Here is a 16,964-nt window from a genome sequence, read left to right as displayed (position 1 = left end):
TTTAAGTTATGTCACATTTCTACCACGATCACAAACAGGAATTGGGTCCAGTTTGTGTTATAGAGACTAGCTGGTTTACTGTCATCCTGCACCATCATCGCTACATGGATCCATGTGGGGAGATCAAATTCCACTGATGTCAGTCTGTATAACTTCATGTTTCCTCCTCTTGGTTTGTTTGTAAAAAGCCAGTATGAACATGAACTGGACCAGAACTATAAGACAACAATGTATGATTTTTTTCAACCTTGATGTGCAAGAGCTCCAGATGTCAATAATTCACAACACACAAGAATGTAAATGCTTGTGTTATATCTTTGACTGCAGGTAAACAACACCACTAGAAGCTTAACGGTTCTAACATTCAGAGCATTAACATAGCAGCAACCACTGACATAAGTGGCAGGACCATAGCCTGTAGAGACAATGGACGTAGCTACCATGAAATCACCCACTGGTTTGTGGACTCCTGTTTCAAAACATTGAGTTTGGCATTTTGACTATCGCCATCTTGGTTTTTTGGAGCCAGAAGTGACCAAAGTAGTGCTGTGAAGGAGCGAGGGGTGGATCTGACAGAGAGGCCGATAACCCCCCCAGGCTGTAAACATGTTTATTTCTGCTGTAAAGTTGTGCATTTTAACATGAGAGTCGATGGGGTGTGACCTGCTTCTGCAGTCAGCCTCAAGTGGCCATTAGTGGAACTGCAGTTTTTGGCACTTGTGTGTTGGCTTAAATTTTCAGCCACAGAGGTCCCATTTGGGCAGGTAGCAAGGTAGCGAAGAGTAACACCCATGCCCTGGTCCCCTCCCTGGTTAACACCATTAGGATTGTCAATACTATTACCATTGTTAACACTATTCATGCTGTTAGCTCCGTTAGCTTCTAGCCGCCAGCTCAAACACCTCCATGTTGAGAGCCGTGTGCAGGCAATCCCGGCTCAGACTCTGAATCATAGATATGCTCTGAATGTTGCATACAGCTCCTTTAACATCAGTAAAGAACCATACTCCTCACGAGTTGTTCCCAACCATGGTCCCAGGATAAATAGGGGATAAGACAGAATATTTCTGTAATTTCTTTTATTTTTGCTTTCTTGTGAAATACTTTCACCTTTCTAGGGCCCATAAAAATCATTCAGTAACAGTCTAAGAGGGAAAAAACACTCTTTGGTTGAACTGCAGGGGATACATCCTGCGATTAGGGATCATAAAGAAACATTCCTTCATTTATGGGGTCACAAGCCAAAAAAGGGGAACCAGTGCCCTACAGTCATAGTGAATCCAAAGCACAATGTCCACTTCTCACCTCTCAGTAAAAATTATCAGCAGATTATATACAATGTATTACATGTAAAGGTACATATAGGTAGCAATGAAGCCTGCTGCCAAAGTGTCTTATTATATATTATTGCTGATGCTGTGTCTGTGGCATTTAGAGATCTGTAAAGAGGCAGAATCTTTAGCTCCTCTGCAGCAGAGGAGTTTCTTCTTCATCCCTTGGAGGAAACACTGCAGGTGTTTCCCAACAGGACTTTGAGGAGCATCCTCAGGTCAGCATCTACTGGTCCAGAGAATTGTCTGCAGAGGATACCAGGGTCTACTGATATATTGTTAAAGTCATGTTTCATCTTTGTCGAGGACTGTGAAAACAGATTAGCTACTGTTGAAGCAGAGGAGGAGTTTTTTTCTTCTAAATCACCCCATCTCCTTCATCTGATAGTGCTGATTCATTGCTGCTGAGGTTTCCAGGGTCCACTGGTATTTGTCATTTGGAGCAGAGGAGGAATTTCCTCTTCATTGTCTGCGATTGCCGAGATTCATTACTGTTTCAAGGGTCCACAGTTATCTGCCATGTAGGAGCCCTACAAGCATCAGGGGTCAGCATCTGTACAGGAAGCAAACATCACTCTGGTCTGACACTCCACATGCCAGGACCTGCTGCTGCTTCGGACATGTGGAGACCAGCAGCTTACGCAGTTTACACCTGGATGCGAGAAGGTGTTGCTGTTTCTGTGACTAAAGTAGTCGTTCCTGATGTTACAAGAACAGGACCATTAAAGTAGAAACTGCTGCATGTCTCAGGCACATCAGGGTTGAGAGGGGTCATGCAATGTGACTACAATTACTGTAGGGCCCTCTGGAGGAGATGTTAGGTTTCTACGTGATAACCTTACTGGCACAGACTAAATCCTCTCTCACCCACCCTAACCTTTTACCCTCTTGTCTTATTGCACAGACACACAGCAGTCCAGAGGTTTTAGGTTTTAGGGAGGTTATCCATCACCAGAATGCTCCGGGTTCAATCCCTAAAATAACTGTGATGTCTATCCAGTCTTCAATGTCCAGTCAGTTTTCTCAGGTATGTCACTCTAGCTTTAATCCCTCAAAACTTAATTGGTGCTGTGCTGAAGAACATTTGAATCCTTTCCTTAGACAACCCTCTGCTCAGGAAAAAAACCCAGAACATGTGCGTACACTTGTCTCCAGCACCACCTTCAAGAACAACTCTTACACAAGATGCCAGGTCGAGTGTCACTGTTACACCTACATGTCTGACACTTCAGGAGACCGTGAACCAGCGACCTTCAGCAGGGTATAGGTCACAGTTTTCCCATTTGGAGTGTAATTGCAGATATTTTTACTCCATCTGAGCTCCTCTGTCACCTTCAGTTGAATGCAAAGGTTTTTAAAGTGAGGTTGAGCTGAAACACACGACTTACAAAAAATAGGGTGATCATTACTTTTTACAGCATGTACAATATGTACAGTATAATGATGGCAAATAATAAGTCACAAATTCTTCTTTGTGTAAAATATAAAATGGTAACAGTCATTTACAGTGATGTAAAAGCACATTCACAATAACAATGACAATTATGGACATTATTTTTCATGCATCGGCTGCAAAGAGATGTTATATAACACCGGACACGGCCGAGGGCAGCTGCGTGGGCTCGGACAGAAAAAGTGCTAAATTATGAGGAGAGGGTTTTCTCTGAGCGCCCGGTAAACACTGAGAAGAGATCGGTCCGTCTGCCCTGTGGACACGCCTACGCCGAAGGCCCCCGAGATTTGACTTTGGTCAATCTGCCGTTGCAGGTGCTGAGATGAGAAGGAAGGAAAGAAAGCAAAGAGCTCAAGAATATATCAACATACTTTAGATTTAAACACAACAGAGACAATTCTGACAAGCTACTGGGTGCATCTCTGTGGTCTCGTGAATGTTTTGGGCAGAATGTGCAGGTCACTGTAATGGCATAACATGGCATTGGATGATTAGGTGATAAGAATAACTGTTAGTAGACGTAGGTCTTACCTCGGCCCGCTGCAGTGCTTGTCTTAAACCTAAACTCTGGACCGTCTTTGTGGAAGCAGCCCTCTCAGGAGCCCTCTGCAACAGAGTCTGAGTGAGGGAACAGAGCAGACAAACAGTCTGAAGTAATTTTGATTAAATTGTCACGTCTGCATTTAAAAGTAGGGACACACATAATTATCAAGCCTGGTGAGACCATCTGAGTCACGTCTGTCTGGGAGAGTCTGCTGTAGTTGGCAATTCTGAAAATAATAAAAGTTTGATTGTGTGACTAATGTTGTAGTGTGCACTTGAGACTGAGATTGCAGCAGTTTTCCGTAAGTGATGACAGCTGAGTTTGCAATAAGAGACGAGAAAGACAAGAAATATCAACCTTGATCTGGATTGTACTTCATCAAAAACATCCATAACATCTGTGTCAACCAGGCGTGTAAATCACTAGTTTCTTCAGGATACAGGATGTTATTAAATGAAGTCTTTAGACAACAATGTGATATTTGCTGATATCGCAACGTTCTGCCACAGTACAATTTTGATCCGATTGAATTCAGGGGTCTGCGATCGACATGAGACGATATCAACTAATATCCTTTTTGTCTCTTCTTGGCCGCTTACCATTATCTGTCTGGTGCTAGGCCGACAGCACCGCCTGAATGTTTAGGACAGGGAAGTGTTTGGAAAGAACTGATGACAGAGATATGCCATGGGAATTTCAAAATAAAGGCATATCTTAAAGATGACAATATGTATCTGTTTTCTCTTTGTATTGATGATACTGAATCAATGATAACTGAATTCGCTATATTGATCCAGATCGTACCGTTACACCCAGAGTGTCAAGTAAGGATGAAACACTTACTTTACGGGGCTTACGCACTTTGAAAAACTCGCAGGGTACAGCATGCAACTTGGGTTTATTTTGCTGTTCTTTTGTTGGGGCTGTGTTACATTACTTACATTACGTTACTCTTTAACTGCCTGGAAAACACTGGGTGACGCTGGGTGCCCCAACTTTCAAGAGCGGAGGCAGGCTGTGTCTGAAGTTGCCAAGCAACTATAGCCAGCACTGTATCATAGTCTACTTACGAGAAAAGTTATCTTACTCTACTCCATCTAACTCTAATCTTACTTATCTGCTGATCAGATGTAAAGCTTTGGGTATCCCTGCAATAACATGATCAATGTCTCCTCCATATTGACCTTGGACTGATAGTTTTCAAAAAAAGGAAAGATGTCTGCCAGCTGTGATTGGTTATTCCTCATCACATGACATGCAGTGTGTGTTGCTGCATTCCAAAAGTTGAACTTTAAAGGCCCTTTGGAACACCTGGGAGTTGAGACGGTGTCACTTTTGCTTTTGAGCGCGTCTTCCACACGTAATGGATTTGAGGGCCCAGAAAACTGGGCATGTGTACGGGCCATTAACAGAGTGGCCATGCAAACCCAGTAATGCTACTAGTCCGATGTCCCCATCAACAGTGACACAGACACTAAAGCAAGTATTTCAAAGACAGGCTATCTTTAACATCGATTCACATTTCATATAATGATTCTGGTCACTATGATTGGGATATGAAGTATAATATCATTTCATTTCTGAAGTCAAGCATAACAAACATGTTGGACAACATTCAAGTTTCTCTTAAAATGCTGGAGAAGCAGGTAGTCGGTGTTTGTACCTGTATCCGGCGCAGCACAGCATGGTGCAGTCCACACACTGCTGCAATAGACAAGCTCTCAACCTGAACCTCCACTGTGGCCAGGGACTCCTCCTTCCTCATGCTCTCCTCCCCTACATTCACCTGGACAACAAAGAAACAACTTTTCGTCAAATAATCAAAGATAAAATAAACTTTAATCAATCTGATATTAGATCATTCTTTACCTCTTTTGCAGTCAGTTTGACAGTGTGTCCATTTGGACCTCGAGCATGGACCACTGAGGTGCTGAGTGCAATCTTGTTTCCTTGATGTCCTGTCTTCACTCCTCCACAACCTTCACACAGCAGCCACTCCAGCAGAGAAAGGCAGACATTTTGAGGAGCCACGTTTGGCCCCTGCACATCCAAATCTGAGCTTTTCAACACCAGTGTATCCCTCAGTAACTCTGACGACACCCGTATACTTGCTGAATTTTGCTCTTGCTCAGGCTTTGAAGCACTCTCGCCTCCCTCCCCTCGTCCACCGCACCTAATCCGGTTTGATCTGATAAAAGCTTGGATGGTATCTGTTGTGTTGCTGGATTGAGACGTGGCCTTTTGATGGGCAGCTATGGGACTGTTCACCTGCAAGGCGTGCAACCAATCCACTGTCAGTGTGTTCAAGGGCAAACTGATGCAACTATTCTGCATCCCAGGTAGGTCTGCAGCCTCCTCTCCCAGGAGAGCTGTGAGTGAGAAGATGAGTGAGCAGCTCACTGTCACAGGGAGGGATGTGTCATCTGCAGCTGCTAGAGGCAGCGACACCTCTAACTTCTCCCCTGGATGGAGATTGTGGAACGGAAATAAAAAATTTGTGGAGGAGCTTCCCCCCCCTGCAGTGGGAGGGTAGGACAGAGGGAATACAGCGATGCTCAGCATCCAGCCTTGTTCTAAAACATAAGGACTTGAGTTATCCAGGACACATGTCAGGTTCAGGGAGTCTTTTTGGAGCAATCTGCTCCAGCTGGTTATGCCATGACATCTGATGGGCTTCTCCTGGATGGGAAGATGCTCTTCACTGTTTGTACTGGCTATCAGCAGGAAGCTGATGTTTAACACCTGATTCAGGTGCCTCAGGATGTGGTTTTTGGATTTGATGGCAGTTTTCAGCAACGATGCTCTAAAGGAAAGGATGGAAAATATATCTATGTCAACAGATGATATTAAAGCTGTAATTTGTAACTTAAAAAAATATATATTTTCTTATATTTGCAGAACCTGTCACTATATTCACACAGCACTAAACGAGACAGATAATCTGTGAATAAAAGTCATGTTCCTCTGCCTCCTACTACTTCTAATTACATTTAAAATAATCCGCTGCACATGAATGCCAACAACCAATCAGAGTCGAGGAGTCTCAAAACGCAGCTCTCAATCTGATCAAACTGTCAAACTAGGCAGCGCTGATCAACAGGGGTGGTCGGTATGGGCCTAAAATAATATCACAATATTTCAGGGTATTTTTGCAATAACAATATTATTGCCAATATGACAAATTAGTAAAATATATATATGTATTTTCTACTATTATTATTATTATAATTTATTATTATACCATTATAAGAATTCAGAATAGCTGCAAAATAAGTGACACAGTTTCACATGTCACCGTAACAGTTTACCTTTAAATATTCAGTAAAAAAAAAAAAACTAAAATAATTTGTCATTTCTTTAGTTTGTGAACAACACCAGTAACTCAGAGTGAGATTCAGATTCTGTATACAATATTAATAGTTCAACTAAATAAAATCCACCACAAATTACACATTTAAACAGCTCCCAAATACAAAATAAAGAACCCTGGGATCTGTATATATAAATCAAAAGGTGATTTCCTTTTCTATTAGTAAAATCCTAAATGATTGAGTTGTGTTTTCCCACCTGGACCTTTATGCTCTGCCATTTCTCCACTAATCATCACGCTGTAACCTGTGACAGGCTGTTATACTGCCAGAACTATCGCACATTCACATGTACGTAGTTTTTCGTCGAGTCACAAGCGTCATGTAGGTTTACATTACCAAATTTTTATGACAAAATCACTTGACGTCACCAACTCCCGTGTGTAAATGGCAAGAGAATGCTGCTGCCAGAGGAGCTGCTGAATGAGTTCCCTCTGAGTGGTAAATCGCTAAAAGAATCTGAGAAGTCCGGGGCCTAATGATGCCACAGTTTATTCAACATTACTAAAGCAGCTCCTCTTTTGGGAACCACCACGGAGTCAGTAATATTTTCGCTTTCAGCTATGCTTGTTGTTGCCGTGGGTAACAGTATGACGTTAATATGTCAGCAAGTCGAAATATCCCAAGTATCACAACATGAATTTTTCATATGATATTAAAAATAATAAGGTATTAGCGTGAACTAGATGATATGGCACACCCCTACTGATTAAATATAAATCAAGATTCTGTCACTACATTATTTATTTCACACCTAAAATGTTTTTATCATTTTGGCTTAAATGTTTTGAAAATGGAGGCTGGGTCACAAACACTCTCATTTTACAGCTAAACAGTACACTAAAATATGTTTCTGAAAACATTTGAGATGAGACATAGGCAATGCAGTGACAGAATCTTGATTCATATTTGACAGTCTGACTGCAAAAGACTCAAATGCACTGTAACATGCACTACTGTCAGGATATAGTCACAGTTTCAACAAATATGCCAAAAAGTTATTTTTATAAAAGTTACCAATTGTAGCCTTAACTAGAATAAATGTCTTCTGTGCTGGGTGTACCTTTCACAGACGTCCCCGATAGCAGACAGGAGGTCCCTGATGCTGCGGCCGGCCTGTGTGGACGGCACCTTGGACAATCTTGCATCCTCTCGACCCACAGGCAAGGTAATCTTATGGAGCTGCCCTCTGACAGACAGCCCCAGCAGCTGAACCTCACCTGGTTTGTGAGGGCAATGTCCAAAGTTAGGACAAAAACAGAGACTTAAGAATCCACTGTCACATATGTCCACCATGTACAATCGTTGTGTGAACTCAAAGCAATGGCTGACAGAGAGAAACTGTTGCACGTTGTCATTTTTAAAGTCAACACTTTAATGCTAGGCCTGCTTACCTGCAGTGTTGCATGTAGGCTCAGCCAAGGCGACCACTCTACACACATTTAAACTGGTGGGGCTTTGGAGGGCGGCGTCGGTCTTACTAGTTGTCTCCTCATTCCTCTCTTGGCCTTCTCTCCCAGATGATCCCTCTGATAGATCCAGTACCAGCAGGTCTGACCCGGTGCTGTAGTAAAGACAGCTTTTATCCACACAGCCACACATCACAGGCCCTGGCACACACCCCTCAATAAAACTAGTTCTGCTATCCCCTCCCTTGTCCATTCTGATCAGCACCACTCTCCCTAGTTCACCCACTGCCACCAAACACTGTGCATGTCGTAGACCGGTTTCCACGACGTCAGATGCTCCGACAAATACAATTGGCTGCTCAAGGCTGTGCAGGACTCTGAGCTGTGACCCTGGGAGACGCAGGGGGAAGAAATACAGGCACCCATCAGGCAGGCCACAGAGGATAACAGGGGATTTGGCAAGGGCAGTGTCTACTCCAAACAGAAGTTTGAAGAGGACCGGCTCGAGGCGGAAGTGGTCGTCACTTAAAGTTGCCTCTGATGTTGGTGTTGCATCACTACGGTAGACACAAATCAGCACAGGCCTCCTTCTCCTTCCCGTTTGTCTCTCTGTGTCATTGTGAACAAGTCCTGAGACCACTCTGGATGAGGTGAGCATCTCATAATTTGAGGATTGGTACAGAGTCAACATCCAGGTTGTGTCTCTATGGGTGAGAGTCAGGAGTACAGAGTTGACGTGAAGCAGTGATGACACACCTTCTTCTGAAACAACCAGAGACTCGGAGGAGACTTTTAGCTCAGCTGGATTGGAGGATGCATCAGCCGGGGAGCTTTGAGCTCTGCAGAGGTAAAAGGTCACATAAGTAAGAGGCACTGACAGGAACTAACTGTTGATCTACAATACAATTGGACCACCTGCATGAAGGTTCATACCTGGACAGCAGAACTTGTAGACTGACACAATAAACTCCAGTCCTACAAGCTACATAGAGGAGCTGCTTGTCATGACTCTCAACCAGGTCACTCACAGGACCAGGGAACTGGAGGACAGCCTGCAACAACACAACACATAGTAAATGTAGTTACACAGTTACCTTAGCAGTTATTTAGCTTTGCGGTGTAGTTATGACGCCTAATAAATATAGGTTACTTACCGTGAGTTTTCTCTCCTGGGTGAAGACATAGACCTCGTCGCTGCCGGTGCAGAGGAGCACATTTGTCCCAAAATCACGCTTGACCCTCGGCGAGCATGATGGTCCTGAAACGCCGAACTCTGCCCAAGTCTCAACAGCACAGCGTCCGTCCATGGCCACAACACCAGCGAAGAAGAAGGACGAGTCTGCATATGTAACGTTAGATACACCGTTAGCCGAGTTAGGTAAATAAATTAAAAACCTGTGGCAAAACTGAAGAGGTAATCCTGAACCGGTTGTTGACAGTGGACGGGACGGGAAGCCCTCACGAAGTTCCGCGCGTTGCGTTTTGGACCAATAAGCGTCAAGAACTACAATACCCATGAAGACAAAAACGGAAGTGTGATGACGTTGTCTTTTTTTTTTTAAGTTTTAGAGTAATTAAGAGTTGTTTTTGTGTTTGTTTTGTTTTTTCTTTTAACCCTTTGAAACCTGGAGCAAATATTTTTTTCTTGTGCTGCTTTCAGACACCTTTCACAATTATTTAAACCTTTGATAACTGATTAATTGGTTTGATTTCTTCAATCAGCAATTTGGCATAAAATGTCCTGCAAATTCCAAAAAATTAGGTGACAAATAAAATACCTGAGAATTAGCTAAAAAATGAGAAAGAGAGATTTAGAAAATTATTATTTTTAAAAAAATCGGGGAAAATGCCCCCAAAATTATATTTATAATAATAAAATAATTATGCATATACATCTACATATAATTAGTTGGGGTTTTTTTTGCTCCTTTAACAGGTAATTTCCTGTTTTTGTTGTTTTACTTTCCTTTTTGTGTGCTAATTTTCACTTCTTTGGTAACTTTTTACTAATATCTTGCTCATATTTGGTTCATTCTCATTGCTTTCTTTCCATTTATTTGAGAGAAATCAAGCCAATTTGCAAGGGTTAAAAAATTCTTTATTCAGTAACAAAATCAGGCCACTACAACATCAAATTGAGAATAAAGAAATGTCAGGCTGAGTATAGACCTGTAATGGAAAATAAACAAAAAATAAAAAAATAAACTAATAATAAGGTAAATATAAAAAAAATAAAAGGGTCGGATGTCTAACTGGGGAATACTATAAATCTTATTGATAGATTGTTGTTGTTTTTTTCAGTAAAATATTCATCTTTAATCAGTAACAAATTCTGGCCACTACAACATCACGTTGAGAATAAAGAACAACAGCAGATTTCAGGCTGAGCATAGAACACTCTTGGAAAATAGATAAATAAAGTAAAATAGAAAATAAATAAAAGGGTCAAATGTCTAATCAGAAAACAATATATGAATGTTACCTGTAAATATGCTTGGCTAGTTTTTTTTTTCATACATTTCAGTGCTTCTTGAACTCATTCATGAAGACAAGGAAAACTGATCTGGACTAAATAAATCTACATCTGCTAATAAAATGTTTAGCCATAATGATCAAGCTATTGTACATAATTTCCCTTTTTATTTCCATCATAATCACACCAAATTTGATATTATATTCCTAATTGGGGGCTTGAAAGTCCTTTTCTGATATGCAAATTTTAAACAATCCTCCAAAAAATAAAGAAAAAAAAGATAGTTATAATCTCCCAAACACAAAACACACAGTTGTTCAACTTTGAATCTTTGTCTTGGAAAAACATTGCAAGCATTAATGTCATTTATCATTTAGAAATTAGCTTCTTAGGTGTTTGGTGAAACAGTGACAGTGAGGTATCTAGTCTTAATTTTAATTATATAGGATAATCTTTTGATATAATTTACTTTTTAATGGTAAAGCGAGGAGTGCCATGATGAAGGTGCCCCATATACGTTTTTTGTGCATTTCTTCCAAGACAAGTTCATCTATATATACAACTGTGGAACACCTTCATAAGGTAACGTGCCTTTTACCATATTCACTAATACCCATGGAGTCGCCTTGATAACCACTGGAAATGTCCCTTGGAGAAAGTAAAAGTTTGCAAAACATGAACACTAGGTGGCGCACCTGTGCACTTTACATGTTGTCGGGCCACAAAGAGGGAGAAGAAGAAGCTATTGGACGCTCGTGGTCTCCATCCACCAATCACAACGGTCGATGTGAAAATTTGCGAAAATTTGAAAACACCCTTTAGCTCGGTGGCTTCAGGTGGTGCTGCTACACTGGTTCAAGCTAAAGTAACAGTTATTTTAACTCTAAACAAAATGGAGCAGCTCAACGAGGAGGACATTAAAATGTATTTTTATGAGAACAGACTGAAAACTTTCGAGGGGTGGCCATTCGACGAAGACTGCTCGTGCACTCCGGAGAACGTGAGTTTAACGTTGGAAACGGTTGACTTTTGCTACGGCTAACGCTAGCTAACACAACAACAGTTAGCTCTAACGTTAGCTAAAGAAAATCGATAATAATTTAGCTTAAGTGTTATCACCAGCAGATAGTCACTCTGAATCTTTATTTTAATTTAGAGTAAAGTTGTCACTAGAGTGCAACAGTTATATGTTAGCTTAAAGTACTGCAGTAAACTTTGTATTTGCAAGTGGTGATGTTACGCGTAAACCTTGAAGGTATATGTAACTGTTAGGTGTCAAATGTAGGTACTCCTATTATAAAGGCTGCTCTAATTTGAGGTCACCTAACAAAGCAACTGCTGGAGAGATTATTAATTATATTAGCTATGATTTTGAAGGATATAATAATTATGATTTTGAACTAATAATGTTGCCTGCATATCCTGGAGTTCAGACACAGGATTTAATCAAGTTAATTATTATAGCTAACTGTAACTCGTGTTTTTTTCATAGTGGACTGAATTCCAAGTTCTGTTTTCAAATAATCAAGTAACCATTTAGTTAATAAAAGTTCAGAAAATGGTTTGAAAATGGCCAGACACAATTTCCAAGGTTCCAAATCTGACGTCTTCAAGTAGCTTGTTTTGTCCAACAGTTCCTAAATTGAAAGATACTCAATTCACAATCATTTAGAGCTGAAAAGAGGAGCAAATTGTCACATTTAAGAAGCTGAGACCAACAACTGACATTTTAGAGCCTGCACCTTATCATTCTTTTCATTATGGATGAATGTGCTATTTTCTCCACTAATCATTTGATCCATAAAATGTCAGAAAATAGTGTGAGATAATAGTGGAAAATGCCCATCACCATAACCCAGACTCCAAGGTGACATTCTCAAATGTCATTGTGTCTGACAGACAACCCAAAACTCAAAAATATTCAATTCACAATGATGGAAAACTAAGAAAAGCAGCAATTCTTCACGTTTGACCCGTTGGGCTTCTGCTTGAAAAATGAATTAATTAATCAAAATAGCTGTAGATTAATTTTCTGTGGATCTAAACTGCTTATTGTTGCAGTTGTGGACATTGTAGCTCGGTAATAAAAGATTTCTTGACCAATGAAGTGGTTGTTTATTACATTTCAGTCTGCCAAGTCATCATTTCAGCATTATATACAGCTGCATTGTTTTTAAAATGTGGTCCCTCTGTTCATTTGTCTCCCCAGATGGCCAAAGCTGGCTTCATTCACACCCCGTCAGAGAACAGTCCAGACATCGCCATGTGTTTCTTCTGCCTCAAAGAGCTGGAGGGCTGGGAGCCAGAGGACGACCCACAGTAAGATAACCACATTACTAGGCTCATGGGTCTGAAATGCAAATAAAAGGACAGGAGATATATGCAGCTTTATTTCTTTATCAAATTGTGTTTGTCTTATTTTTCTAATTAGTCTAAATGTCTTGAAAAGTAGGTTGGTTCCATAACAAATGTAATATGACTCAGCAGGGTAAAAGGACACATAACTCACAACAAGCAATGGCACAAGAGAATCATAAAAACTAATAGCAAAGTAACAAAGTAGGTTGTAAAGTAAAGTAATAAAATAAAGGAGCACTCCAGCGACAAAGTAAGGGGGCTTGTGAGAGACAGACTTAACAAAGAATGGTCATAGACAAAGGCATCTCAACCTTTTTTTCTGGCTCCCTTCATTTCCCATAGTGCAATGCAACATTTTTTCAAACCCTCTCTGCCTGGTAAACAGCCACGTTCAGTTTGTAACACAGACTTTGTGCTGAAAATTTGTAGTCTCCGAGACATCAAAGTTATTTTCTTAGATGTCAGATCTTCAGAAGACATATACGACTGTTTTTGCAGGCTGAGTGGTACTCCATGTTACTAATAAACTAAACTTTTTGATGATGACGTATCAGCCTTTGGGCCTTCTTCAAGATCAGTAATCATACTGAGACACAGGTACACTGATCTGTTATATAGGCCACACCTTTGTCACACAGCTGGTAATGATTGTGAAGCATGATGACAGCTGTCAGCTGTGGGACTGTCTGTATGTGACTCTGTAACTTTTTCAACCTGATGATGTAGCATGATCATCTTATCATTACTAGCTGTGTGACAAGGGTGTTGCCTACGTAACAGATCAATGTATCCATGTCTCAGCATGATTCTTGATATTGAAGAAGGCCCAAAGACTGAAATGTCATAATCAAAATAAAAGAAATGCGCATGGAGCCAGAGTGTGCAACACTTGTTTCCTATAATCTGATAAACTGATCTCAAATGGGTAAAATCTGTGGAATACCTTAAAAACTTTGGGATTTATGGGCCAAATATGTGTGGAATTAGCACAAAATGACAATGTAATGAAGTAAACAATACAAAGCAGCATTAAATGAAAATACTCAAAGTATAGGCACCTTAGAATTGTACTTAAGTACAGTTCTTTGAATAACTGTACTTACCAATAGTTACTTTCCACCACTGTCTATAGCTTAAAGGTCCAGTGTGTATTTGCAGAAATAGAGTATAATATGAAAAGTATGTTTTCTTTAGTGTGTACCTGAAAATAAGACTTGCTGTTTCCCTTACCTTAGATTGAGACATTTTATTCTCCACTGAGAGTGGGTCTTTATTTAAGGAGATCGTCACACTGAACCAAAGTGTTTCTACAGTAGCCCAGAACAGACAAACTAAACACTGGCTCCACACAGGGCCATTTTTGCATTTTCACGTCGGCCACCACATTAAGAGGCCCAACTGCAAGGGGGAGCAGCACAGTTAAACTGATTTGTAACATAAAACTGCTTCATTCAGTGTTTCTTGCAGTTTAAATCACCTGCTCCCTTTGTTTTGGAGATGAAGAGACCTCAGTGGATAATTTGGTTCCTGATAAAATCCTCCTGAACAATGAATACGAAAGGAATTCTAGCCAGAAGAAGAAGTTTAGCTGGTTGCAATCTTCAATTCACTGCTACACGCCACCAAATCCCCCTAAATCTTACATACTTCACCTTTAACCCACAAACGCCTGTCTATTCCAAAATATAAATATCTGTCTTTTCAGTAAGGCAATTTTTCTCAAGAATTTATAATTTTTTTTTTTATAGCAGATTTTTATGTTGAATGAATTGATGATATACTGGTGAGTGGGGAAATTACTATGCGCGAAGAGAAGGGAAGGGGTGCAAAAGCATGTGACATGAGCTTTACACTATTGTGGTACTCAAAATATTTCCTTGAGGTTGGTGGGTCTGTGATTCACAAGCACATTTTGAGACAGCTTTCTTGACCCGGGGATATTTTCCCCTTTCTGGCCGACTGGTAATAAAATGGAGATCAGATGATACAACTAATGGCCAAAATAACCCAAGTATTCATAGCGTAGGCCTAGACTACAAGCTTTTGATACGCATTTTTGAGGCTGTAGTTCAACATAATGTTAAGCACATCCATTTTAATATCTGTTATTTGGGGTGTGTGTGTGAGAATTTACTTTACCTCTTGTACATTTCCAGTTAAAATGTCCTTGTATGTTGTTAAAATTCACAAGACTTTGCTCCTTTGTGTGTTACATAATGTTGCTGTGTTTGCGACTGATGCGCCAGCACTCCGGGTGCTGTTTGAACTCTTTGTAACTGTAAACATTTGCTTTATATTCATGGTCATTGAAATGGCACTGCTGAAAAATTCTGTTTGTGTCTCACATCCATATTTATTTTAAATTGTGTCTATAGATAATGTAGAAAAGGTACAACATGCAGTCATTCTCATTGTCCATTTTGCGTGGCACAGTGTCCATTCCTTCCATGTGTGTTTGTGCGCACAGTTTGCACATGGTCCATGAAATTCAGTACTTCTCTCCCCCTCATCATTCTCTTGTTTTGTTTCCAGAAAGGAGCACAAATCTCATTCCCCATCATGCCACTTTATCGCCCTGAAGAAGACCGTAGAGGAGCTGACTGTTGAAGAATTCTTCAAACTACAGAAGGAGAGGCACAAGATCATCATTGTATGTTTTTCAGAGAACACCTTAAATTATTGACCCACCTAATGCATAATGTGTAACTGCAAACATACTTTTCCAATCTGTTATTTTCTTGTTCTTACATATAAAAGTGAGCTAATTGCACAGCACTGCTAACATCTACAAAATGTTCCTAATTTCCTGCGAGAACACAACGTCTGATCCGGATTTCATTTCCCCCACTCACAGAACAAATCCTGTAATGAGGCCATCACCAAGTTTGAAGAGGCAGCCAAATTGAGAAGAGCAGATATCATCAAGACAGCCATGGGTGAAGAGTGACACGAGAATAGATGCAGATGAATGAGATGGGCGGCGCGTGAGAGAATAATTTTAGCTGGCTGTCTGACTGGTTTCTCAATGAACTTATTTCCATGTTTCTGTCATGTACTCTTTGTAACACTGTGCATCTGTCATCTTTTTATGTTCTCTGTCGTGGTGTTTGCTGTTTTTATTCATTAAACTTGTTCTTTCTGGTCACGTTTTTTTTTTTTTTTTTGAGGGGAAAGGCATTCTGATGGGACCTGTGCTAACATGTAGCATCTAGGACATAGATGGATTACTTAACAGGCCTATAGGGCCCAGTGGCCTTCAACTGTAAGATGTCACTTAAGGAGATGTATTGACCTGGAAAAGACATGAATTGAAAGAGACACTAATACTCCACCACCAAAATTATCATGTGTGTTTTTTTTGGACACGGGCAAACTTGCTACAAAAAGGCCATAGACTCCCTTCCCTTTGGGGGGTCAAATTCAACATCACAGACGGGTCAGTTAACAGTAAAAAGCAGCATGGAAGCAAGTGAAAATATTGCAGTGGTTTCTAACTTCCTTTTGATATCGCTCACTTATTCAATCTCTCAGACCGTCGACTAATTTGGAATGACCGAGCGCTTCTTAGACGGAGATAAAGGGTATTTTGCGGCAGCCTGTCATTGCATCACGCTAGCAAAGAGGCTAAAATTACCATGTCCACCTAGGTGTTGTATTGCCTTCCCATTTATTGCAGAAATCAGATGTTAGCAGGTGTAAATGTTTTTTGTGCAGTGGAAAAGGTGCTGGAAAAGATTCTTGAAGACTACAAAAAGGGGCAAAACAACCTCAAAGAGACATAACAACTACAAAAATACATAATCAACATCTACAGAGAGACAAAGTAACTACAGAACCACAGAGAGATGCATAATCACAGCAAAAATTCACTCAACTACCATGTCTGTGCATCGTGCTCATATGTGTTTGAGGTGGTGGGGTCTTCTGTATCTGCGCCCAGGGGCCCATTGTCTCATTATCCGCCCATGATACTGGGGAATCCGAAAAATTAAGACTACTTGCAAGAAGACAGCTATAACCCATCCACT

The 16,964-nt window shown here is 40.6% G+C and overlaps 2 protein-coding genes across 2 annotated transcripts; one reads left to right on the top strand and one right to left on the bottom strand.

The window, feature by feature from the left end:
* Positions 1 to 366: 366 nt before the first annotated feature.
* On the bottom strand, positions 367 to 9,592 carry faap100 (FA core complex associated protein 100). The gene is made up of 8 exons (XM_033611006.2): positions 9,260 to 9,592; positions 9,039 to 9,157; positions 8,091 to 8,944; positions 7,760 to 7,916; positions 5,198 to 6,131; positions 4,992 to 5,114; positions 3,316 to 3,402; positions 367 to 3,101 (listed from the first exon to the last, which is right to left on the bottom strand). The coding sequence occupies exons 1-8, from the start codon at positions 9,410 to 9,412 to the stop codon at positions 2,970 to 2,972; spliced, it is 2,559 nt and encodes an 852-aa protein (XP_033466897.2). The 5' UTR covers positions 9,413 to 9,592; the 3' UTR covers positions 367 to 2,969.
* A 1,780-nt stretch (positions 9,593 to 11,372) lies between these two features.
* Positions 11,373 to 16,081, top strand: birc5a (baculoviral IAP repeat containing 5a). The gene is made up of 4 exons (XM_033612146.2): positions 11,373 to 11,578; positions 12,788 to 12,897; positions 15,469 to 15,586; positions 15,791 to 16,081. The coding sequence occupies exons 1-4, from the start codon at positions 11,471 to 11,473 to the stop codon at positions 15,881 to 15,883; spliced, it is 429 nt and encodes a 142-aa protein (XP_033468037.1). The 5' UTR covers positions 11,373 to 11,470; the 3' UTR covers positions 15,884 to 16,081.
* The last annotated feature ends 883 nt before the right edge of the window (positions 16,082 to 16,964 follow it).

Source organism: Epinephelus lanceolatus, chromosome 21 (assembly GCF_041903045.1).
Source record: "Epinephelus lanceolatus isolate andai-2023 chromosome 21, ASM4190304v1, whole genome shotgun sequence".
NCBI classification, from domain to species: domain Eukaryota; kingdom Metazoa; phylum Chordata; class Actinopteri; order Perciformes; family Serranidae; genus Epinephelus; species Epinephelus lanceolatus.
Note: the sequence above shows the minus strand (reverse complement) of the source record. Positions and strands in the feature narration are given on the sequence as shown.

What these genes read in the sequence shown, in the direction of transcription:
- birc5a (XM_033612146.2), top strand. Translation starts at nt 11,471, where the DNA reads ATGGAGCAGCTCAACGAGGAGGACATTAAAATGTATTTTTATGAGAAC. An exon ending in GCTCGTGCACTCCGGAGAAC is followed by an intron (nt 11,579 to 12,787) that starts GTGAGTTTAACG and finishes TTGTCTCCCCAG; the next exon opens with ATGGCCAAAGCTGGCTTCAT. An exon ending in AGAGGCACAAGATCATCATT is followed by an intron (nt 15,587 to 15,790) that starts GTATGTTTTTCA and finishes CCCCACTCACAG; the next exon opens with AACAAATCCTGTAATGAGGC.
- faap100 (XM_033611006.2), bottom strand. Translation starts at nt 9,412, where the DNA reads ATGGACGGACGCTGTGCTGTTGAGACTTGGGCAGAGTTCGGCGTTTCA. An exon ending in GCCTACATGCAACACTGCAG is followed by an intron (nt 7,917 to 8,090) that starts GTAAGCAGGCCT and finishes CTCACAAACCAG; the next exon opens with GTGAGGTTCAGCTGCTGGGG. An exon ending in ATCGGGGACGTCTGTGAAAG is followed by an intron (nt 6,132 to 7,759) that starts GTACACCCAGCA and finishes CCTTTCCTTTAG; the next exon opens with AGCATCGTTGCTGAAAACTG.